This window comes from Lissotriton helveticus, chromosome 7 (genome assembly GCF_964261635.1).
Source record: "Lissotriton helveticus chromosome 7, aLisHel1.1, whole genome shotgun sequence".
Lineage (NCBI taxonomy): Eukaryota > Metazoa > Chordata > Amphibia > Caudata > Salamandridae > Lissotriton > Lissotriton helveticus.
Window position 1 is genome coordinate 640,797,683 of NC_136068.1, and position 26,922 is coordinate 640,824,604.

The window sequence follows — 26,922 nt, forward strand, 5'->3', positions numbered from 1 at the left end:
ACTGTGGGTATTCTCTTTGACACTCAGTCATCAATGTAGTTACTTGCTGCAATTATCCGCATTTACTTACAGTAACATTTTGTTAAATGGAGTGCAACTTAAATGTAAATTTGCCTGAGCAATTCACAAGGTGCTTCCTCAGAAACTGAAGTAAAAAGAGAATAAATGTTTCAATTAGAACCATTTTATATTAAGAAATCTGCTGTAATCAGAAGTCTGGCTTAATGAACATACTGGCATAATTAAACTGCTCATGACACAAAAAGAATTGGGGACCGGGAGCTATACGGAAAAAGGAGAGGTCCAGTACCCACGCTCCCAAAGAACAACGTGTATACACTGGGGGGTAGCTGTTCCTAAGTTCTAATGAAGGAGTCAACCAAAATTTGGTTGATGAGAAGGAATCAGTGGTCAGAATCTAAAAACGGTTGGATTTATAAGTAGTGATGGAGAAATTCCTCCTTTTGGATATAGTGCCCTCACACACCCTTGCGGGTGTCATGCTTCATCATTGGGCATTGCTCCTCGTGGGGGTGGCGCTGCAGTCCCTCAAGGGCCCCGCGAAAGGGCTCTTTAGCGGAGATCTTTTTAGGAGGCACCGCAGTTGTACACGTGGGTGTGTGGGCCTAGGTAGGTGAGTAGGCAGGGGAGTTAAAACTACCAAGCGGTACCCGGAACCTCTGTTTATTCGTGGGTCCAAGTGGTAAGTTAAAAAAGGGGTGACAATCCTGGAGCTCCTTTTAGAAACCAATACAGAGGGCGTATGTATGACTAACCTCTGCTCTCAGAATAGGTGCCAAGGTGAGTGAATCACACAAAAAAGGTGGTCAACATGTTTCGCGCTCTCTGTTGGTCCTTAAGGGATCCTTAGGCGCTTCGTCAGGACTGAAAAGTAGGTGAAATAGAGTAAGAAGACAGCAGGTCCCAGGAAAAAAGGAACTTGTGATACCTTATTCTTAAGGAGTGTGAGCGTCCTTGAGCTGATAGGAACTTTCAATGTAGGTGCCTATCCCCAACCTAATAAAGCAAAACAAAAATAGAGAAAGCCACACAAATATATACAAATATATTAAAATGTTTTTTAGATGTAGGGCAATCATTATTTCCATGCATTGTGCTTTGCCGCTCTTGCATGCACACGTGGGAACTATAATGTAATACCTGGGTGTAGAATAACTGTAAACAAAGATATACCACAGGGTGACTTATACAATGGTGCACAAGGGTGGAGCTTATAGGCAGAATCTGTAATTTGGAAACCCTATAGTTCCCACATGCACATTGCCCGCTGAGAATGGTTCCGGCATTAGTGCTATAGGGTTTCCAAATTACAGATTCTGCCTATAAACTATGAATGTTTCCCGTTCTAAGGCACCTAATCTGTGATAAAGCACTGTGAGCACACCCTAACTCGTATTGAGAAATGAGGATGCTTGTACGCCTGGCTTCGGTGACGTGAATGAAGAGCAGAGGTGCCTAACAGCAATTAATCTTGAGAGTGCACACCAAACATGTTCCATGCAAAGCCCTTTGTTAGTGTTCCAAAAAGTCTCCATCAGCTGAGAGAACTACATGGCTCAAACTGGGGACTGCCGTAAAAAAAGTAAAGGGGGAACATATCCCCTGGTCTGCATACTGCTTCCTAATTGTTCAAGAAGTCATCTGTCCACAAGCAAGGCTGTGCCAGTGTCCTGAAAAGGAAGCCAAATTGGGCAAGTCCAAGCCTTGCAGAGGCACATCTCATAGCATTGCAAACATGTTGGATCCAAGGTATAGTGTGGAATAGTGCAACGTATGCTATCTCACATCCTCATTCCTAGTCATTGCATTAGAGGTGGAAATAAATCAGGATATAGGAAGGCTATATATCCACTCATTCCAGTGGGCTGTATAAAGGTACAGCCTTCCCATTTTCTTCCTGTTTTTACACTTTCTCATGACTAAAACGAGAACCCTGTCCCTGTCTGGTTTGAGTCCCCATAATCGCACCAGTCATCCTTCCTGTGTCGGACATGGGGAGGTCTGCGTAATACAATGCATATGGTCCACCCTTCTAGGAGGTATGGCAGTAGTCCATAGAAGATTTACATTCTTTGTTTGATGTCTGACTGTGGTAGAGGGTAAGAACTGATAAACTCTTAACTTCGTTTTTCCTGGTTTAGTTGAGCTTTATGCATTTTAGAGATGTCTGAGTGTCCATGGTCAGCCAAGGAAAAGGAACACAGAGGTGCTTAAACCTGTAAGCAGAACGATCATACACATTTACAGAATTTGGCTTTCTGTTTGGGTACCAGCTGGCTCTTTTTTGGTATTTTGCAGTGCACGCAAAAGAGGTGAATATGGCTATAACGAAGAAAGATGTTTTGGCAGTGGAGTTGAGAAATGTTATTATGAGATCGCACATGAAGAAAATCATGGCAGAACTGAAGTACGGCAAAGATTCTAGAAAGACAGTGCTCTTGGATAATTTAGTCTCTTCTGTATCCAGAACTACTTCACCCCTAGAGAAAAAGTAGGGAGGCCTATGAGGAAGAGGCGGAATTATTTGAGTAGCAGATTAAGACAATAATTTGGGAGATTATGTCCTCCATGCAGAATCCTCACTCAAAATCTCACACTATCTGACCAGAGAGATAATACTAATGATACCTCAGATTCTGAAGAGGAAGGGGTGGATGCTCCTCCGTCAGATCGAGAATTCATCAAAATATCTAGCATCTCAGCTGAAGCAGTGTTAAGACAGTTTCAAAGAACACCCACTGAAGAACTGCCTTACAATTACATGTTCTTGGTGTAATATTACATGAGTGGAGGGATCAAATATATGGCCCTGGATTCATATTGAGGTATCAAATTGAGGAAATGGACAAGAACGTTTCAGATACAGTGGCCATTGACTTGTTGGTTGCCAGTTTGCTATGGATAACTTCAATCACAGGAGAAAGCATATTAAAAGAGCCAATGGATAAGAAGATTGACTTTGCATTAAAGAAAGCTTATGCAGGGATAATCTTTCATGACAACTGGTATTTACAATAGATATGCTAGTTCGTCTGTAGCAACATATTTTAAAGAGATTTTCAAAAACATTCAAGTAGGTTCAGAATGCTTGACTTTAATTAAAGGGTATGGAAAGATAAGTGGAGTTTGCTTCCAATATTTCGTTTGGTATAGTATATACAGCCGTACTTGTAGAATGAACTACTTTTGCTGCAAGAAGGGAGGTTTACCTGAGATAGTGGCACACTAATACAGCACAGAAATCAGTGGTATTACGCATGCCTTTGTAAAAATGTTTGGAGCAGAGCTTGAGGAGAAGTTGCATCAAGGAGAAAAAGCATTTCTTTCCATTCCATCAAAGCCAAAGTATATCTACTTCTTCAGATCTAGACTCCAGTAAATCATCGTTTCCCTCAATCTCTAGCAAAATTCAAGGACACTGAAAGGGAAGAATTTCAGTCAGTTCGAGCAAAAGAATAAATCCTCTTTGCCAAGCAAATGGCAACGCTCCTGCCTATGCTGGAAAAGGCGAAGAGTGGCCATTCAGGGGATGGATAAGACTCTTCAGAACAAGTTGAGAACAATCTACTTGAGATGCCTGGGCCCTGAGCATTATGGGAGAAGACTATCCAATTGAGTTTATATCTCTGCCTCCAGAGACTGGAATTATTCATACACCAAGCCCTTCAGACCGATAGAGAGAAAAGCAACAAAGTGCCTATCTTATTCTCTGATACTTAACAGAATGTTGCAGGGCTTACATGTTTTGCCTTATTTGAATCATTGGATGCTGCAAGCAATATCAAGAGAGGTAAAGGAAGTTGGGACCACAAGTGTTTCAGGAATGCATGACCAGACATGGCCTGATCATCAGTTGTCCAACGTGTCAGTTGACTCCTGCACAGAGCAAGAGCTTTATAGGAGCACATTTCATAACAGCATTGGCATTTGCAAACCCTCTGATTCGTAAAACGGAGGTTTTGTGAATACTTAAGTCCTTTTTAAAATGTACAAAGCCCTTTTAACCATTTGGAAAAGGTTTTCCAAATCGTTGAATGAGTTTAGGAAATCATTATGCATTGGTATTTGAGGCCATGTTAAGGGCATCCCTTCCAAATACTGTTTTTTTTTTAAAAAGAGGTGGTAAAAAAAGGAGGTCCCTATGGGACTCCAACAACCCTTTGTGAATGTGGTCCACAAGGTCACTGCTTACTGATAAAAAAAATTTGAGACATTTTTAAACACAGCCCATTTTCTATTTAGGAAAAGAAGTTGCATTAAAAAAAAAATTAAAAATTGCTTATTGACAAGCAATTGCAGACAAGGTGATATGACCCCATACGACCAACCATACTGTAGCCAATCATAGTGGATTCAATTTGCAACCTACCTCACTAATATGTATAAGGTAGATCGAATTGTGACCCACTGTGATTATCTTTTTAGGGAATCAACTTAATAATACAAAGGTCGGTTCGCAAAATATAAATGTATTCGGTAGAAGCCGGTGCGCAAATTGCATCAACTTTTACAAAGTGCATTTTTTGTACCTTATGCCTAATGTCCCTGTGTGGCGAGACTAAGGTGGACTATTGTACATCTGTTGGCTCAAAATCAAGCAACAATGGTCCAGTTGTATTTATTTTGGGGGTTAGAGGTAATATTAGAGCATCCCCATCCATCACAAGGTTCTCTCTATAGTGATGGTTACCACTCTACCAATTTAAATGTTTCAAAAAGTGATACTAGTTTGTTGAGACAAGATTTGCTGTGCCCCTTGAGATCTCAATTGTATTATTAATATTGAATTGGTCACATAATTGAAACACTTTGCATGCATTATTAATAAGTTCTTACAACAAATGTATTAGCAGTCATACAAAGTACAGGATTGTAGTGCTTCCAATTTGTAGTATTTCCATGTTGTAAATTCAAAGACTAATGTGTTAGCAGTCCTACGTTATGCTGAGTTATTGTTATAGTCTGATCATGCCAACATGTGTTTCGCCGCACTTTCGCTTTTTCGAGGCTGTGTAGGACGAGAAAAGCACAAGACAAAGGAAAAAAAGATAAATGTCAGTAACATCATTTGATACATTCTCACATATTCCTTATTACCTCAAGGTTTATAGTGGTTAATATCTTGTACATTATTCTCTTCTAAACTAATTGCCACTATTACCTAAAGAACAGGGTAGGTGTATTGATGTGTGATCCACAAACTGTATTTCAGTCATAACTCTCTTCATATGGTAAGAGGTCTATTTTTGAAATTGTACTACTATAATTATTTTATCAAAGAGATGGACTGGACTTCAGGTTATTTAGTCTACAAGAATTGTGTGCCTCTTACTATGTTTCTGCTAAGTGTCCATTCATAGTATGGTAAGACCTATATTACCCATTTTGGGTTGTATCTAGTTTCATCATGTCTAAATTAAATTGGTGATCCCATTGCCTTTTAGAATAGCTAAACCTATATATAATTCATACCTCTCTTGTTATTGATGAATGGTATTCCATTATGTAAGGATCAATCGTAAATCTTCAACAACTTTCAGTGTACACCATGGGGTTTACATAGTTGTACCATAATCCCCAGCAGTGAGCCACATTGCTCAAACAAACTTAACTGAAAGAGTAAGGGAAGATCAAGCTCCAAAAAGAATCGTATTAGTAGAAATGTTACAGACTGTGACTTTTATTAAGTATGTAGTCAATTAACATACTTTTATTAGTAGCGCTCTTTCATTGAGTTTTTGAGCATCCACATCCTTCTGTAGTCCTTGGGGTTCAGTGTGCTATTTGAAAAGTACTCCAGGTGAATTATTGCTGCCCCATATTAACAGGTTGTTTGCAAAAAGAATTAGAGCCTCACTAGTAAAAGAAGTACTTATACCAAAGACTGAATGGGGGAATGAAAAGCCACAGCAAACTAGTAGTACAGGGTTATTTGACATCCTGTATTGCTAGTTTAGTAAGTCAGACTTCATCTTTGCTCGCTCCTGGCTTATCTGGTAAGGTTTTTGAATACCACATCATTACAGTATAAAAAGCTATTCCACTTTGTGCAAGCTTTCTGCGCATCTTTAGTTGCTAAAACCAGTGTCACTGACCAAGGGGTTTCCATTCCTTCCAGACCCTTCTATAGTACTAATAACAGATTCCAGTTTTACAGGCCGCCTTGTTGACAGTATGGGAAAGATGGGAATTCAAAGAGTCGGTAGTCCTCGAACCGGAGAGAACTGTCTACAATGTTAAGGGTTCAGACTCGTTTTCCAGACACACTTATTCAGCAGCATCTTGTTCAAGTAAGAACAGACAATCAGGTGGTCGTGTATTATATAAACAGACAAGGGGGTTCCTGATCTACTTTTCAGTCTGGTGGCCATTGATAGGAGCATGGGTAGAACATCTACTTGCTCTTGTAGCTGCTTATATGAAAGGGAAGGGCAATGATAAGGAAGTTTATCCCATCTCAAGATCTATCTCTCCAGTAATCTTCAAACACATATGCCCAAGATTCAGTGAACCATTTCTAGACCTATATACTTCACAAGAGAATACTCTTTTACTGAGATTCTGTTCCCAATTTCCATCCATGGGAGCCAGAGGGAGTGGATGCCCTATCTTTACTTCTGCTTCCTCTCCTTTATTATTTACCTCCTTTACCAGACAAGCTGAGTTCCTTCTGAAAAGCCAGGAGGAAGCAGCAGAAGTAAAAGTGGTTCTACCAACCTTCCTTGGGGATCGTGGTTCCCTTGTCTTTAGTCCATGGCTCTATCTCATCCTTGGAAAATCTCTCTGTTGTTTTCTTTTTTGAGTACAATGGTGTCTTCTTCTTCAGCTCTTAGCTCTATCGGTTTGCAGGTTCAAAGGGCTGGGTAACAAAAGAAGAGGATGCCAGAACACTTACCTGAAACCATTCATTGTTTCACATGCCCATACCCTGAAAGCTTATTCCAAACACTGAAAGAACTTCTAGTAATGGTGTTCGTTGAAGTCTTTTCCACGCGTTGATTATTACATTACTCTTATATTACAGTGTCTATATGAAGGGTTTGGAAAGAACTTACTGTATGAACGCTTACTGTGCAATCCGCAGCAATCGGAGCCTGTTGTGAGCCTTGGGGAAGTTTAGCTGATCGTGAAGTACTATGTTTTATGATGCTTAAAGAATGTGTGCGCTCCATACCTCTAATTCGTCCTTTTTCTCCTCCTTGAGATTTACTATACGAGGATAACTTGAAGAACATATTTCCATATGAGATGCACTGCTTCTGTCATCCTGTTTTGTATTGTAGATACACGCACCTCAGTGATTTATTGTGACCAGGAAAAAGGGCAAAAAAACATAAGGATGGCCAAACCATCTTTCCTATTTTTACAGTGATGATAAAATAATGGAACATTGTGCTTTTAAAGGGCACGGTTTGTCTAGAAATCTCATGAATGATCTCATATTTTGGTTGAAATGTTACGTTATTTCATTATGTGCACATTATATTCCTGGAACCTGCAGTTTCCTCAACAATGTCTGAATAAGACACTTTTATCAGTTGGCCAGTTTTGTCTTGTTAAGGTACTGACTTTGTGAGGGCACAGTCCTCATACCACACTCTACTGCTTGAACATCAGTTGGAGATAATGTTGTTGAAGCTCACTCTGTCTTTGTTACAGCCCATGAAAGTCCAGTGTACAGTATGGTGTCCACTGATCGACAGCTGATCAGCGCTGGGGACGGAGAGGTGAAAGCTTGGAACTGGAACGAGGTTGTCAAGAAGGTGAGTCTTAAATTTGGGGCCTATAATAACTACAATGTTCATGCAGTACCCAATATTATTATTGTAAGAAATCTATTATTCACTTTGGGGTACTTATGGGATTCAAAGGTAAATGCTGTTTGCTTAGCAGTGACCCTGCCTATACTCATGCCCACCAAGCCAGAAACCCATAATAGGCATAAAAATTAAATATTCTCAAAAATAGATTGTTTATTAAGTGGAGAGCAACTATTAGTACCCCAAAAATAAATTTAAAGATTGTGAACAGTTATCTAGAAATATATTTTCATCATTTTTCAATTTCCAAAAATATTTCTGAACATTTCTAAAATCATTAATATTCAACAGGAAGTAGACTGCTCCTAATACTGAGTTTTCTTTTTACTGTAGGTGTTGAAACTTAAACAACTAAGACATGTTTTGAAGTATTTTAGTTCTGCTATATTAGTGCTTAGAAAAGATCATTCTTTGCCCCAAAAATATATATTCACTTGCACCAATAATGTACACACATCTTTTTGTCTTGTGCCTTTTTTATTAGTGAATAATTTCTTAACTAAAATCCATAGAAAAAGTTTCATAGGCTGCCACTATAAATCCACTGACATGAAGTCCTTTCTAGAACCAATCTTTTATAGGGTCATCAATATCACAAGCAGCATATGCAATGAGTAGGAACTATAGCCTGTTATTCTTGAGTATACATGCTACTGGTTCATATAATATACCTCTATATTGGTCAACTGACAGAAAGCATGCCGGGGACAAATTTTAATGTTGATTTAAAATTGCCTGATGGATTTGGAATTCAACTGGCAGGCTGTTGAACTGTTTGGATGGATTTTGACGCAGAAGGGATTAAGTAGTAACATAATGGCCTTACAAAAAGATGTATACATTTTGGATGGCCCTCAAGATATATATTTCAGATGTAGGTTGATCTATTCTTACATCATTGTTTTATGCTATGAAGCAATGGACAACAATACTGTGAAACGTGTTGGCTTTTACAGTTTGAACAACTTCAGTACAAAGATCGCTGAAGAATATGAGCAGTCTTGTTCTGGTTAAATACTATTGATTTTAGAGTTTTGTACTTTCATAAATATTGTTGTAATTCAAAAGGATGATTACAATTATTTCTAGATGAAACCCATTATCTGTACTTGTTGCTAGTGTTTGAAGTGAGATGTTGGTGTACTTATGATTGCTTCCCTTAACACCAGTATTGAATGTTACTATTTTTGAAAATAATTGTAAGGAGTATCTTCTGTGCGAGCTAGCGCTGACTGTGTGCACCAGAATAAGAAGCAATGTTTCCTGTATTATTGATTGCTAATAGCATTGTTTAATTAATGACACTTTTTCGACGGTCCTGTTAATCTTGCATATATTGTTTCCTTGCACCAGGGAATCTTTTCCATTTGCTCTGCATCTTACTATGACCACATTTCCCTCTGCTTGCTTGATATTATTAGGGTTCCTCATCTGTCCTTGTGTTGAGGCATGGTTCCTGTTGTCTTTGCATGAATATATGTGTATTCATTTAGGGGCAGCTCTTACCTACACCCAGGGGAATGTTTTGCTCTGCCCTGGCATGTTGTTAGAGGAACATTTTTGCCTGCCACTCCTGATCCACTGCCCATGTGAATTTTTCAGATATTGCTCCACAGCTGAGCCCTGCCATTTCAGTCCTAGTCTCACTTGCATTTTCTGTTTCAGGGGTGTAAGGAAGCATGGAGCCGCACAATCCATTCCAGGTGAGTAGTTTCATCTGCTCTGCGGGTGACACAACTGCGTGGGGTTCACGTAGGTTCAAAATAGTAAGATACAACATTACAATAAAGATAGTAGGCAGGCAGTTGCAAAGATAAGGGGTCCCTCTTATGGGAATACCATGTTTCCAGTGCATGTTTTTAACATGACCATTTAATTCTGGGAATTGTCCTGCTTAATTTCAATAGAGCACATTGGGTATCAATATCAACTGACAGAGGTTTGTTAAAGTTGTGAACAGGAAACAATGTGACCTGGTGCATTGATCACCCTACAGGTGAGGGAGAAAATAATATATATTTTTATGAATTAAGAACTGCTATCTGAAATGTTGTACTTAGTAACATGGTGGTACATTAATCATATGTGGTAGAGTAGTGATATAGAGAGGTGGGATGAATGGGATGATACCTTAACAGCACTTAGTCTCTTGAGCACATCTCCAAAAAGCGATTAAGAGATGAGTTGAAGGACCACATTTCTGTAGGTAGTCCTTTTTCAAATGTTAAGTTTTAACACAATTAACAATTATCAATGTTTAGTTTACTTACTGAAGTGAGATTTTAATCATCACCCTTGTGAAAGGCCAAATAGCAATATCTGTGGCATGGGCCTTGAAACAGAAGAACAAATTACCCATTTTAGCCACTCCGTGGTGGGAGATTTCTTAAACGAAACTATGTCCAGTTTGGACCTAGTAATATTAAATCAAATAAACCCTCTAACTGGGAAATTGGACCCTACCTACCTCGGAAGGGGAAGTGAAACAACAATCGATTACATTCTCACGACAGCGACCCTTGTAAATAGGACCATGAATTTTAAAGTTAAAATTAACACATTAAGCTATCACTGAGCTTTAACCTTCGAATTAATTCTGGATCAAGGTCAGCTATCAGCTCAAACCTTAATGTACACCCTCGCCCAGAACAATATACAACTAACAAAAACAAATGGTTATACCCTCGGGTGGGGGAAGATTGATCCAAATGAGTTGACAAACAAGGTTGTAACCGCAGCACAATCAGCAATAATGAAGTGCTTAGACACTGAGGCAAGCGATGAGGAAGTTCTATCCCATTTTAAGGTGATCCTAGGAAAAGTAAACAAATGCCTTACTGTGAAGCAGAAAGGGATCACGGAAAGAAAAAAAGGATGGTTTAATCATGACTGCTCAGCTGCCCATAAAAAGCTAAAGAGAGCATTAACCAAAACAATAAGAGATCAAGAGGAGGTCAGGAACCTGAGAAAAGCGTACAGGCTGGCGTGCAAAGTGAGAAAAGAAGAGTTAAAAAAAGCATTATGGGATCAGTTGCACGAAAGCTCACTAAACAAAAATAGCGAATTATTTTGGAAGGTGGTAAAAGCACCTTTCCTGACGGATATAAAAGATCAGCCAAGCATAGATGTAGCTATTGAGGGACAAACCTGGGTAAATCATTTTGCAAAGATTTTTGGCAAATTCCCAGTAGTAGCCCCTACAGAAAGAAACAATAGCTCAAATCAGGATAATCCATTTCCAATCCCATTAGTAGTCAAACTACACGAGGTAATAACTGCAGTGAATGCCAGTAAGAGTGGAAAAGCCCCTGGCCCGGATAGGGTACCAGTTGACTTTTTTAAATTTAGATTAGATCTTTGGGCCTCCATCATAAAAAGGGTGTTTGACGCAACAATGAAGTGTGGATTACTTACATACTGGACCCAATCAATTTTGGTGCCCATCTTTAAGAAGGGAAATAGAGAGGAGGTGACGTGTTATCGACCGATCTCCCTCCTGGACTCACTGGGGAAAGTACTGGGCAGAGTGGTTCTCCAGCGTTTACAGGAGTGGGCGGACGATACCGGGACCCTCTCGGATATCCAGTACGGCTTCCGAGAGGGCCTCGGAACAACGGAACAAGCCCTGAACCTGGCCCTGTTGATGGGAAAATATGTGTCGGCAAAGCGCGTGAAGTTATACATGGCATATGTTGACCTTTCCGCGGCTTTCGACTGCGTCTGCCACTCAAAACTATGGTCCGTCTTGACCAACATGGGAATAGACAAGGTTCTTGTGACCTTTCTCAGGGAACTCTACTCCAACGCCTCCTCCAGGGTGCGTTTTGGAGTACAGGGTGAACTGTCAGAACCTTTTTCCGTAGAGCGTGGCGTCAGGCAGGGATGTGTCCTTGCCCCCTTCCTCTTCTCCCTCTATACCAACGGTCTTGAGGTAGAGATGTTGAGGGGGGGCTTGGACTTGCCCCGTGTGAAAGATCGACTGGTGCCCGCTCTTTTGTACGCGGATGACGCGGTAATCCTAGCACGCACCCCACGTGAGCTACAAAAATCTCTGAATAGCTACGCAAAATTCATGAGCGACCTAGACCTCCACATAAACATAAAGAAAACATACATTATGGTAGCAGGCCAAATCAGGAAACATGGAAAAAGCATTTTCCTCAACAATGAAAAATTAGAATCAACCCCCCAATACCCCTATTTAGGGATAATGATAGACGAGAAGCTCAACTGGAAAGCGGCCATAGAAGCGCGTAAGCATCAACTTTTGCGCTCTATTGCCGCTCTTATGAAATTCGCCCAGAAATTAGGGAAAAAGCCTCCGGTTGAACTACTTCAGATCTATAGAGCCAAGTGCCATTCCATCGCACTTTATGGGGCGGGCCTGTGGGGTCACAAAAACACAAAAGCCCTCCAGGTAGCGGAGAACACTTTCACAAGATTTTTATTGTCAGTCCCAAAAAGAGTCTCCACCTTTGCCAGTCACGCAGAATTGGGATTGCCACATATTGAGGACTTGGCCAAAATTTAACCCGTACTTCTCTGGCGCCGAATATGGGTGTCAACAAACAACACTCTCACCAAAGACATCATTGCGGACTGTATGACTCTAGATTGTGTTGAAAAAATAGACTGGTTAACATACGTAAAAAATCTTCTCACTGACTTAGGAATGGCTGAGTGCTATCGCAACCCTGAAACGATTGCTGAAATTCCAAAAAAAGAGCTCAAGGCAAAGGCCCTGAACCATTTTGAAGAGTTACGTATTACTGTGGAGATCAAGAAACTATCTGTACAACACTCTCTAGCGGTCATGACTACTCTGGAAATGGAACCATATTTAACCTATGTTGATTCGCAGTTCGAACGATTCTTATTAGCGAGATTCAGGTTGAACATCTTCCACAGGGTTGTAGCATTTCCTAACAGAAATAGTTGGGAAGAAACTCTAATGGCCTGTCCATGTGATGAACTATCCGATCAGTCAACAATTCACACCGTACTGTTCTGTAAATATTACTTCGCACACCGCAAGCTCTGGCTAACCCCCCTGCTGAGAACTTCAGGCCTCAGAATATGTCGTCCTGCTATGTTGTGGCTACAATTTTTAAACTCTGAATATGTATGTAAAGTTGTAAGCACCTTATTAAAATATATTTTTAAACAAAGGCTAAATCTTCAAAATAATAATTTTTAAATCATCTTGATCAAGCAATAGTGACATAAATTTTAAAATGAACCGAATACGCACTACTACTGTTAAAACGCACGTAAATGAAATGTATAAACGCTTTTATGGTTTTTCTATGTAAAGTTGAAACCGAATAAAGATTTTACTTACTTACTGAAGTGTTAGAATACATAGTATGTTCAAAGTAGGACAAGATTGCTCTTTAAAACCTGCTGGCAAAAGTAAAGTGGATGTTGAATAATAATTCACAAATTCTGTAGTGAGGAGTTGCACTAATTGTGTTTCAGAGCTTGGCGCTGTGGTGCACTACATGTGCCTAAAATATAGTTTCTCCTGGTAATAAAAAATGGATACATGTTCAGTTCCCTGTAACTCGCTTCCAAGGAAAACCGTTGACGTGTGGTGGAAGTTCGATGATATCTTTTTCTAACTTTCCTCTGCATAATGTCTCCCTTGTAATTCCTCCCTCTGCCGCCTTGTTACTTTACATTAGGGCTTACTTGCAACATGCTTTCCTGCTCATATGGTGAAAGATAAAGAAATCGAATGGCTGTATTGATGGCGCAGCCCCATAATGATGTTTAAAATGCAATGCCTAATGAGCGATCAGAGATGTAAAAGCAGATATTTAGTTCCAATGCAGAAAAATAAACCTTCTTGCCTTATCAGTAACCCCACAAAATAGGAGGATTTGTACAAACATGCTTTAATAATGGAAGTTGTACTTAATGTCATATGTAAAAATCTGGAGAATGGATTAGAGGGTGAGGTGATCATAGTAGATGTGTGTGAATCATTTCAAAACAAGACACTAGGCTGTTAATTTAGAAATATGTAAGAACCAGAGGCACGATAAACTAACATTTGAAATTGCAATAAAAAAATGACAAACGGAATCTCAATCTACGAATTGCAATTTTAAATGTATAAATTTATATCATTTCATAGTAGCTTATTGTTAGGATTCACATTCTCAATTTATTGATTTCAGATTTTTGATTTGGTAGCTCAAACTGTGAATCGTGTCCCTAATTGCATAAGAGTACTGGCAGCGACTGATGACATCTCACTCGGCAAGTAGGCCAGAAATTTCGCATTGGAGGCCAGAAGAAGTGGCCTAATCCTAGTTGTGTAAATATTTGAAATGACAAGCGAGGAGGCAGAACGAGAGGAGGAAAGAAGAAAAAGGAAGCAAAAGTTTAGTGACCAAGAATTGGAGATTTTGGTGAGGGAGTAATTGGCAACAATTTTCAGTTGTTTGGAAAAGTTCACCGTCTGTGCTCGAAGCCACAAAGAGAAGGCTATGGCAGAGGATAAAAACTGTCCGTCACTACCAAGAGCATTTTATAGCTCTATAAGAGGTAGTATGATCTTAACACCAAGACCAAAAAGTAGGAGGAAGGAAGCGGTTAGACTAGAAGGAGCCCATCCATCGAACCGCCTGTGGAGGTGCCTTCAGGACAACACAGAGGCCCGAGGATGCAATTGGAGTCAATCACATTTACAGGTGTGCCCCACCGCAAATACCACCAGATTAATACACATCTAAAACCGATTTCAAGTATAAAAAAAAACATGATTCAAGTCCTGGACTTCATTTTGCAGTGGACAGCCCAATATCACAGTAGTCCGGATCATTGTCTGAATGACATTGATAGCATGTTGTTCTGAGCAACATCAAATGCTTTCTGGTACTTGTAGTACTGTACGGAATAACAGTGCTCAGAAAGTATGCCTATGTTATGCACAGATAATAGGCCCTACACCCATGCATCCATCGAAAGGTTACATTGTACAACATGAACATGTATGATGACAAATTCTATATGTCTGAAAAAATGTGCATTAAGAGCATTGATCTTGAGCCCTGTATATGTTTAGGTTTAAGTTTTTGTTAAGGGTATGGCTGCCCTAGGGCTTAACAGCGCTGAGTGAGAGTTGATAACAATGAAAAGGCAAAAGAATCCCTTAAAGGGCTACTGGGGGAACAGCCATGCCTTGACCTTTTGCAGAAAGTTGGGTTCCTCTTTCAGGAGTCTCAGCCTAAGGGGCATGGAGTTTCAGAGCTTCGTGACCAGATGAGAAAAAGATCTCCTCCCTCATCTCAATCTCTTAATTCTTCAAATTCTTAATAGTTGTTCGTGTGCTGATCTTAAACATCTGGGGGTGGTACATACGGGGAAATAAGACCTCTGATTTTAAGAGTATCCCTTCCATTTACTGCTTTATGTGCAAGGCAAAGTGACTTATACTTGATCCTAGCATCGATAGTCAGCCAATGAAGCAGTTTCAAGACCTCCTTTGCTCATTCACAGCTCTGAATTTTGAGGAGTAGCCTGGCTGCCCCATTTTGGACAACCTGCAATGTTTTTATGACAGAATTTGGTGCTCCTAAATAAAGCGTGTTTCCATAATCCAGGCGGGAGACCACCAAGGACTGTACCACAGTTCTTCTTAAATGTTCCGGGATAAAGTCCAAAATCTTCTGGATCCTTCTAAGTAGCCCAAAACATGTAGCAGCTAGCTTTTTTGCTTGATCGTTTATCATATGCATTTTATCCATCCACATTTTCAAATTCTTTATGGGTGAATTTGGAACAGGAGGATTCCTCATACAGCTCGGCCAACTGATCTCTAGCCTGGGACAGGGATTGTTCCCCAAAATCAGCAACTCTCCGTCTAGTTAGACCGTTTCTTTCAAGACAAGGCACTAGTTGAGGGTTTTCAAAATTCACACCATTTGGCAAGGAGAATACCAATTGTGTATTGTCCACGTAAGAAACTATGGACATCCCTAATAACTGTACAATTTTTGCCAGCGCACATATATATACGTTAAACAAAGTAGGGCTGAGTGACGAGCTCTGTGCCACCCCACATCTAGATGCATAGTATCGGAGAACCATTTGGTTTCCATAATCTGGAAAGATCTGTCCTTTACAAAGGAGGTGAGCCAATCCAAAACTTTATCTTGCTTCCCTACTTTCTTAAGCCTTTCTATCAAAATTGTGTGGTCTACGGTATCGAACGCCGCACTAAAAAAACAGAATTGCGGCCAAGCCATCCTTGTCAAGTATGCTTTTAAGCTCCTCAGTAACCACCAGGAGAGCAGATTCAGTACCATGTTGTACACGGAAGCCCGTCTGTGTAGGGTGTTAACAATGGTTCTCTTCCAAGAAATATGACCACTCATAGTTGACATGTTTCTCTAATATTTTTCCTAAGAGATGTAACCGCAAGCTAGGGCGATAGTTGCCTGGCATTTTTGGGTCTAAATGGGATTTTTTCGACAAAGGCCTGATGATTGAATGCCCATTTCTTTGGTACAATACCTGATTCTAGTGAAAGATTGTGCAAATCAACTTTAGTCGGGAGGATAACCTCCATACCCTTGGATAAAATGTGTGGTGGTGCTGGATCTAAAGGAGATCCTGATTTGATTTGTACTCACAAATGCAAGGGTATGCTCCTCATTCAATACTGGGAAATTTGTTTTAAGGCTGGTGATTTTAAGATCTTAATGATGCCCTCTTTTTGATTCAAGTCTGTGACTATATTGCACAGAAGTAAATCATAAATATCTACATTTGCTTCTGAAAAAAAGCCCCTAGCTCATTACATCTATTCTTGGTAGTATGTAGAAGAGTATTACGCTGTTCTATCGATGTAAGCGCTTTCACCACCTTGAACAGTTCCTTATGAGAGTTAGAAGCCTGGTTAAACTTTTCCTCATAATACTTGGCTAGAGATTTTTTAATTTCATTATGTTAGTGTCTGATGGTCAATTTACATTCAATTTTTAGAGCTGGTTTATATGATTTCCTCCATTTTCTCTTGAGTGCACCATTTTCTGTTTTAATTTCTTCTGCATGGATGTTTCTTGTGCCTCTCTATATACTGATTTTTGACCTTCTTATGTTTGTTTCCATTGCCAATTTTTAGCATCTTTTGCACCGCTTTTCTTCTCTGGTTCTTATTTTCGAAAGCCCACTCATTTCTGTGCGTAGGTACTGTAAAGAGGGCAGTAAATAGCTGCCAACGGGTCCCTTGTCACGAAGATCACCTCGGCTAGTTGTGACTTTTTAGTCAACAGAACTTTGGACTGTGGAAATGATTTCGCTTTTGACATGTGTATGGGCGCATGTGCTCAGCCAGTATAAAAGTAAACAGAAGCGGGGTCAAATTGACCCTTGTGACAATGGATGAGTAAGTAGTTTTTCACTAAACAGTTGTGTACACTTGCCAATTTATCTGTCAATATTGTGAGAGCTATATCTGGAATTTGAAGTGATAATTAATGTTTGGTGGGAATTGTCCGGGGTCTTGTCTGGAGCCTGGAGGTTTATGTGAAGCTTTAGCATGTGCTGGAACCGATGTTTCCTCATCAACACTTTCCATTGCTGTTGATATTGTGTGCGAGGGTCACTGCTATACACTTGGTATTGTTTTTTTTTTTGTTTTTTTTTAAAACAAATGTATTGAAAAAGAAACCACATAAAACAATACAAACTAAAACAAGTGCAGTGAAGTGCGGTCATCAAGATTTTCCAATACTCGCAATATAGTGGTACAGTAAAAGACAATTCATTACACAGGGTCTACAACATAATCACCTGTTTCATTTTTCCTGTTGTCCCTAAAACATTACAGAGTCTCATTATCAGATGTCAATGGTGAAGTATTGCTGAAAAGGGTACATAGCAAACCTCTACTCTCATTCCAAGGGCCCCAGATTTTTGTCCATTTACTTGTGCATCCCCTGCTTTCGTAGATAAACCTCTCCGCCTGCATACACCAGTCCATGTTGGACTCTCAATCAGTGTACCTTGGCTTAACCACTCCCTCCCATGTTCTGGCAATATTGTGCTTTGCCACCATGTATCCCAACGAGACCCTGTCAAGGGGGGTGGGGCACGCCGCGGACATGCACAACGGAATTACCTTTTGCATCATGGTAAATGTAGTTTTCAAAGTTGCAGATTTGTCAAATTTCATGGCCAGTATCCGTATCCCTATACACGTGTTTCGAAATTCCTTTCTCTTCAGTAGGGAAAAAGTTCATAGGTTCCTGTGCATGCTGCCGTCCTCTTATCAGGAATATTACCACTCTCAGCATGCGTCGCGCGCCCCTGAGCTCGTCAGCTCGCGGCTCATGGGAGCCTTTTCAACAGTCAAGGGGGGTGGGGCACACCGCGGACATGCACAACGGAATTACCTTTTGCATCATGGTAAATGTAGTTTTCAAAGTTGCTGATTTGTCAAATTTCATGGCCAGTGCCCGTATCCCTATACACGTGTTTTGAAATTCCTTTCTCTTCAGTAGGGAAAAAGTTCATAGGTTCTTGTGCATGCTGCCGTCCTCTTATCAGGAATATTACCACTCTCAGCATGCGTCGCGCGCCCCTGAGCTCGTCAGTTCGCGGCTCATGGGAGCCTTTTCAACAGTCAAGGGGGGTGGGGCACGCCGCGGACATGCACAACGGAATTACCTTTTGCATCATGGTAAATGTAGTTTTCAAAGTTGCTGATTTGTCAAATTTCATGGCCAGTGCCCGTATCCCTATACACGTGTTTCGAAATTCCTTTCTCTTCAGTAGGGAAAAAGTTCTTAGGTTCTTGTGCATGCTGCCGTCATCTTATCAGGAATATTACCACTCTCAGCATGCATCGCGCGCCCCTGAGCTCGTCAGCTCGCGGCTCATGGGAGCCTTTTCGCTCTTGTTCCAAGCTTAGTGTTTTAGTTCCAATGAAAAAGAAACAAAGTTGCAAGGTTTTTTCACTAACATTATTCTCCCATATTCTGTACCTTGCTTTCCAGTGACACCTCTGTGAAGAGCACTTTGGATGAAGGGAATGAAGTCTGCAAATGCTTATACCTGTGTTTTTAAAGCAGGGGCAGGAAACCGACAGCTGAGAAATGAACCCTTGCAAGAAAATTGCTGTATATTCGGATTAAGTAATATCTGGTGGAATTATCGCACATGTTGCAATGGGGAGAATACATGACCAAGGAATATGAAAGACCGGTAATCGAGCAGAACGACGTTGTATTGAGTAGCTCTAGCAGGCATGTTTCTTTATTCTCAGGTGCCTGTGTCAAGGGCCCAATCGCTTCAAATCCTACAAGGGACTAGTCCTTCTTTTTACCGTCTTGAATGTATGTGGTAAAATTACCTGTACGGTTAAAGAAAATGAGGCAGGGGAAAGTGAGAGAGGGAACCAAAAATGTGGTATACAGAGACCTTGTTGCTTCAAAATGAGGATGATCATCAGTAATTCAAAAGAGTAGATGCTTAAAACAAAGGAGACCTTCCTCTAGACGGTTGACATTTACAGGGTACCTGTACACAGGCTTATTCAGAGACTTACTGTGTGGTGTGTGGCATTGGCAGGATTAGTACATTCTCTATATTTTGAAACCTCTCTCTTCTTCAATGGCGTTTTAAAGGTAAGTATGTACTGGGAAAAACCCATACCTTAAAACCCACATGACAAATGAACATGAGTGCCTCATGCTATAAAGGAATGCCATTAGCATAGCAGTTATGCAATTGAAGAGTATCTTACCAATATGTCCATCGCTGGGGCAGTGATGATTGCTTCAGGAGACCAGTAGACATTTCCAACAACTAGGTGAAAGACGCAGATATGCGAGCAGAGGGAGAAAATGGAGATGCACAACAACCCGCCTCCGTATGCAGGAGAAATGGAACCCTGGGCCTGAGTAAGAGAAAACAAAGCCAACATGAGGGCTGCAAAGGTCAGTAAAAAACCCATGAAGAAATAACCAAGCATGTGAACAAATGCACAGTTTTTGACAATGAGTGAATTAATTATGGGTCTTTTTTGTGCTGGTGGACCAGCACAGAGCTGAAAGTAGGAATCAAACACCCATGAACTCTTATCTGGTTGGTGATATAGTACACTTGAAAACTATGGGCTTAATATCTATACAAATGGGGGTGGGGTCGCACACTACTCACACCGGCGGTATCGCCCCTAAGGACTCTGGTTAATGTAGTTACGTGTTCCGCGATGCATCTTCTTTCGATTCTCTGCTATCTTCGCTGTCTTCGCCATCCCTGGACACGTGTTTCGGGGTATCACCCCTCGTCAGCAGGGATAGACCGTGTTCTGGGGTTGCCGGTGGCTGCCAAATATCTGCCAGGTTTAGTACCACTCAGGCGCGCAGGAGCGGGGTCCCAGGCTCGTCAGCCAACTGCTCAAGGGAGCTTTAACATTACAAATGGGGGTGGGGTCGCACACTACTCACACACCGGCGGTATCGCCCCTCAGGACTATAGTTAATGTAGTTACGTGTTCCACAATGCATCTTCTTTAGATTCTCCGCTATCTTCGCTGTCTTCGCCATCCCTGGACACATGTTTCGGGGTATCACCCCTTGTCAGCAGGGATAGGCCGTGTTCTGGGTTTGCCGGTGGTGATACCCCGAAACACGTGTCCAGGGATGGCGAAGACAGCAAAGATAGCAGAGAATCGCCTTACCTTCTCTGTGATATGCCTATTCAGTTTCACCCGCGTCGTTTGTAGGCCTATTTTAGGCTGGTGTGTTCCATCAGCTGATCTGTCCCGATGATCTCTGGTTTAAGTACTTTGAACCACTGAATGATGATCTGTTACCTAAATGTTATACCTTGCACATTGTTCTGATTTGTCCTTTATTTAAAACTCGCTGGCATAAGTACTAAAACCCATTTTTTATTTCCTTTGATTTTTATCAGGCTAGACCTGCTGTATTAGATTTGCAACTTTTAGAAAAACATAAAGCCTGTTGTAATGTGTCAAAGTTCGGTTTGGGGGTCTATAATTCTGCATTATAGTTTGATCCTGGGGATAACTGGCTCTTGATGATTTCTATACTTGTACACTGTCAATTTTTTAAATTGTATTTTTATGTATAATGATGTTGGACCTTTTATCACATGTCACTTGTATGATTTTCATTACAAAATCGTATAAAGTAATATAGATTGTTTGATATCGCTTTACCCTTCCAATTCCTGACAGCCTGTCCCATCATTACATGCTACTCTCTGCTAAACCTGCCATGCATGTAGTTCACACTCCTACTGATAAATACTGCTGGGCTTGCAGGTCGGTGCTTCACTTTGTGGCAGATACTTGTTGGTAGAAGGTTGCAATGATGAATGAAGCATTGTTATGCTATTTCTGACAACCTGCATAGCTCTCTTCAGCCAACTCTGATGTCCACACACTCGTCAACGTTTGCAGGAAAACCATTGTAGAATGTAGGGCGCAGCTGAAAACATGATCCTCTAAACAGCACAGTGGGCAGAATCTCCTGGAACAATTGTGCCATACACACAGAGGAAAGAAAATGGGGACATACCAATCTCACAGTCAACCTCACCCACCTCAACACATTCCATTGCACGTTCCTACCATCAAGAAAGTGATTAACAGAAGCGTTGTACTTTTTGACCATATGAAAACAAAGCTCACCAATGAGTCCCCCCCCCCTCCCAAGGAAGAGTCCCCCGAGCCCCTTCCCACCCCTAACCGCCAACCTCTGCAACCCACCAGGTCTCCCAAACTGGGCCTGGAAAGAGTATGGTTGACAATCTTACACACTGCAAAACAGCCACTGCTGACCAGCTCGATGACCCGAACACTGCAGGCAATCTTGGAATCTCGAGTTGTAGGCAAACAAGTCTGCGGCCTCGCAGTTGGAGGGGTTTGTAGTCCTAGCCACGAAATTCCAAGCTAAGAAGCAAGTTACTTTCCTTACACGCTCCAACAATCAAACAATAACGTAATTTGGAAGTGAGAAACCCCAACAGACGGTCTGCCATCTGCCATGGCCCTTTAAGTGACCATAGAGTCCTGTCTGAAGGCATCTATATTCCCTCAACTCTTCCCGTGGTTTATAGATCCACCAGTAATGATTTGCCACCAGTCCTCTTTTATTAAATGTGACAGTTCTCCTGCTACCCAACCGTGCTTTCCTGAGGTCTGCTCTTGGTTCAAGCTACCCTGTAGCAGCCGGCCCAGGTGCTGATATTGGTGGGCTTAAGGAGTTCCTTCCCCAGTCTGGAGCAACTCCTCCTTCCTAGTAGTATAGTCTGTGCTGGGGAGGGCACTAATTCATGGAGGTGAGCTCCCTAACTTTCTAATCAGTTCATGACTTGGTGTAGGGCAAGCAGCAAACATGCAGCCTGACCCCAGACTCCCCACTCTCTTTTTAGGTCTCGGCCTGTAATCGCATCCGAAGGATGCGTCAGGCTGGAGACTTATAGCGAGCTGACACCGGGGAATGAGGGACCAAAACTGTCACGCGCTTCTGCCCGGCTGGATTCAGCTGCTTGCACGCGCACCAACATTCACGCATGCGCGAAGGCACATCGACTCGCTCACACACACACCCCCTATCCCACAGTCACACACACGCACTCCAAGACACATACACACACACGCGCGCACACACACACATACACAGGCCGCCCCCGCCCGCCCGTACATGCTTTCCCGCCCCTCCGCCTCCCGCCCTCCCGCCCGCAGCAGCAGCTCAGCAACGCACTCACCGGCTCTCCTCAGCTGCAGGGCCCGGCAGCAGGACTCGTCTTCCCTCGTTAGGCACCGGGGCGCAGGGTAGGCTCCTGCCTCCTCCGGTGGTCCCAACACGGCTCCAATCGCGGCTCTTCCGTGGGAGGCGGGGTAGGCTCCCGCCCTCCTACTTCCTGTTTCCGGGTGTCGCGCCGGCCTGCCTGACTTCCTGGTCGCAGGCCGGCAGAGTAACGAGGATACGAAGGCGGTATTTATTTATTTATGTATTTATGCTTTTTTATATAGCGCGGACTTTACCCGAAGGCGGTATTTATTTATTCATGTATTTATGCATTTTTATATAGCGCGGACTTTACCCGAAGGCGGTAATGCTTGCCTTAGCGTAATGGTGTTCCTTCTTAATTTATTGGTGGTGTCCCTGTTAGAATTATTCCCACTTTTAGTCTAGCAATGCTTGGCATGATGTAGGCATCTTTGGCATTATTGAGACCATCCCTGGTATAATGGGACCACAACGTATTGTTATTTTGTGGCATATGCGTGCAAAAAAACATAAATAGCCATTACATCAGGCTTGCCAGACCTGTTGGCTTAGCCACTTCTTGCTTTATGTGCGAATGGTTGATTCCTAATGTATGTTTACTAGCCATAACTGTACTGTTATATGTTACATTTTAATTACAGTGTTTGCCTTTTACAATCATTTTCTTACAAACTACCTCGTAAAACAAAAATATTTATGGCTAAAATATTTTGCACTCTTTGCACAATATATTTGTGATGTTTACACTTACCTATTTGAAATTAAAATGTCCAAATGGACATTTAGTCAATTACCATTAAAAAGTTTAACTTTTTTGCTAAGATATTCTTGTAATCTTTTATGCAAACAAATTTAAATACTGCATAAATAATTTTAACAACAAATACTTTATATGTAGCTTTTTATGTACATAAGAAAACTATAGCATAAAGCAAAAACAAATTGCCATTTACAAGAATAATAGCTCAAACTTAAATAATGCCGGGACCTATTGCATTGCAAATGCTTGTTCTAATCAGTTATTGTATATATGTGCAGTGTAGGGACATACCTGCACTGATATTGGTGCCTCTTTGATATCCAGCAACCCCTAATCATCTTTCATATGACCTGACGATTGAGGGCAGTAGCAGCCTGTTATGATGGACTATCCAGCGTGCCTCATACCTAATTGATGCCACCCACAAAACTACCCCTGGGTGATCCATGAGGGGTGACTGCAGCTGGCCACTGGCCTGGTCTGGGAGCTCTGGATGTCTGAGGACTAGAATCTGCCCCATGGCAGTAGCTACACAGAGCGTAATAGCCCTCTCTCACAGGGAGGAAACACATGTTTTGTGTGGTCCAGTCGTTCATAATGGACAGCCAGGGAGCATGGCGGCCTAGTCCAGCAGTGGTGACGTGGTACTTATAACGGACTAGTAGCTGCTGCTGCAACAGGTGTAGCCACCAGAATTCAGCATTAGCTGGACCCCCTACAACAATATGTTTACCATTATTTCCTCAAGTTTGTAGTTTAAAAAAATACTAATGAGGGAAATTATTAGATCAAGAGTTCCTTGAGGTGTAACCAAATTAGTATTTTGGGACATTGACTTTGAATTGGTTGAACCCAAGGCTTGATAATACAAATGCAGAGGTAGATCCAAGCAATTCATACCTAAAAAGCATCCAAAGGTAAAATAAGTGACTACCCTAGGCCAGCGGCCATTCTTAGTTTCTTAGTTTCTCAAGTACCTGCGAAAGGGCTAACAAACGAGGGAAACATTACTGCTGCCATTTGCTCTTTGTAGGTAAAAGATTACTTACAAGAAACAACAATGTTTAGAGTTCTCAAAAGCTTTTGCAAATGGAGGAAATTTCGATTTCACAGTAATACCTAATCTGTTTATTGCTACCATATTTCCTATATATCGTATATGTGCTCATCTTTGTTATAAGGTAATCCATTCATTGTTGGTTCGAGTTGAACAGAACCTTTCACGGCTGAATTACCAGTATAATTTAGCACACCTTAAATCTCTATATTGCCCATACGGAAAAACGTCTCTAGATAGAATTTGGGGAAGACTGGTGCAACATTACTTGTCTGTTTATAGACTCCCGACCTATAAATTCTTGGTGGAAAAACTTGGGAGCAGCGGAATTCCAATGAATCTCTTAATCCCAATGTAGCTCGTAGTTCCTGATCCTGTCCGCATAATCTGTTTTTATGTCGTTTATCTTAATGTGCAACAAATGCCTTATTTTGTCAATCTAAGGCGCACTAGCTTTTAAACACACTGTTTAAAATATTGACTTATTTGATGTTTGGAGGCTATGCGTGCAGTCAGTTCATGTAATGTTTTTTCATGTTATGAAAATAGAACCAACTACAAATTATATTGGACTCATACCACTTAGATCTTATTACAGTTAAAGCTTGGTTGACACAATCTGTGAAAGCCAAGTTTTTATAATGTTCTATTATTTCTGAACAAGTTATTTATAAGCAATGTAGAACTTTCCATGAAGCATATGTTATACCAATCTTACGCTCACTATGTCCTTCATTTTTTTTTTAAACTTTATTTTTCAATTTTGTGATGTAACAGTTACACATTAAACCCCCCCTGCTGCCCCCCCCCCTCATATGGCATCATAAAAACACATGTATACAGATCGACAGCCTCATTATGGCACTTTTTGGAAATAGGTTACACTTGGGTATACTCAGATCCATGAGAAAAACTCAATTGACAATTAACTGAACAAATATGCTTTATCGTGAGGAGATAACCAGGGCCCGCACCACGCACTACATCAAACACCACTCAGGAGTCACCGCCCGCCTTCCCCTCAGACCCCGATCCCTGTGTTGAAAAAAGGTCGCCACTAGACCCTTCGGAATCACTGTGTGAAGACTGCTCTCCCATTGTTAATCCTGAGATACACATGGCTCGCTAAGCGAGCAAGTCCTCTTGCAATTTCCCATCTCTCCTTGTACTCTGCATATGCGTTTCTTCTGCCAGGGTCCATTCTCTGACATCCTTAAGCCATGCAGGAATCTCTGGGGCCCTCTGTCTCATCCACGTTATAGCTACCCTGCGCCTGGCCAACACTAACATCAGTTGCAACAATTTATAAGAAAGTTTCCACTTCCTCGGCCTAGGGACTAACGCCAGTAGGCAATGTAAAGGTGTCAGTGTAATCCGAAGGCCTGTAGTAGCCGTTATGTGATCTACAACGCTTGCCCAAAAGCGCCCTATTAAAGGGCAGTCCCAGGCTAAGTGCAGAAAGCCCGCCCCCTCTGCGCTACATCTGGGGCAACTGTCCCCTCTGCTCTCCGAATAGCGACTCAGCCGAACCAGAGTGAGGTAGGTTCGGTGTAGGAAATTTAAAATGAATTAGTTTAAAGTGTGCATTGCATGATACCTGTCGTGTCAAAGCTCCTATGCGTTTACGCTGCCCCTGGTCTAGGGGCGTACCCAAATCAGTCTCCCAAGCCGCCCAGGCCGGAGGGACCGGCGGGGCGGAGTCGCATCTCATGGCTGTGTATAGTAGGGAGATCAGCTGGCGTCCCCTGCCGCAGGTCAAAAGAATATGTAAGGTGTGAGTCATTGGGGGCGACTCCGGACACTGAGGCCAGACCGATCTAATTATGTCGCGCAGTCCCTGGTAACACTATGTCCTTCATAACAACTGTTGCAATTTTATAGCTACATGAAGGAGCAAAATAAAATATGCATTTATCAAGAAAGTAGTCCAAAACAAAAGCCCAGGAGGATCAACACTGAGCAGATAACCCTGATACATTTCTCAAAAGATTAGGGAGCTTCAAAAAGATCTCAAAATCGACTGTAGAAGTTAGATGAACTCCATTGAATATAGAAGCAAAAAACCAGCACGAAAGCAACATGGCTTGCAAGCTTCTTCCTCCTTACTAACTACCTAAAGTACAAAATGAAAATATCAAAAGAAGAATAGGAATTAAACCGCTCAATTGAGAGACTCCAACATTGCACAAATATTCATAGAATTTTATAAATTCCCTTCTGAACTGAAGCATGCCCTTCTGATTTTAGCATACATAAAAACCCCACTAAAATCATCCTTAGATCTTGCATGTTCAAAGCGGTGAGTGAAATGTGCAGAACTGGATGCCATGATGCTGCAAAGCTGAATTATTTTAAAGACACAAATAGAAAAATTGTTTCTAAAATGCTTCATTTGCACATGTCTGAAGCTAGCTCTTTCTGTCATGACAGGGCGAGTTTGGAAATCCCAGAGATCAACAGCATCGTTCTTAACAAGAAGGTGAG

The 26,922-nt window shown here is 41.5% G+C and overlaps 1 protein-coding gene across 2 annotated transcripts in view; it reads left to right on the top strand.

Annotated features, from left to right (window-relative positions):
- Nucleotides 1-26,922, top strand: part of THOC6 (THO complex subunit 6) — a 133,962-nt gene that overhangs the window by 73,435 nt on the left and 33,605 nt on the right. For both annotated transcript variants that reach the window (XM_078652894.1, XM_078652893.1), the window contains exons 4-6: nucleotides 7,681-7,784; nucleotides 9,507-9,544; nucleotides 26,869-26,917. In XM_078652894.1, coding sequence (XP_078509020.1) covers nucleotides 7,681-7,784; nucleotides 9,507-9,544; nucleotides 26,869-26,917 — 191 coding nt within the window. The remainder of the gene's footprint in view (nucleotides 1-7,680; nucleotides 7,785-9,506; nucleotides 9,545-26,868; nucleotides 26,918-26,922) is intronic.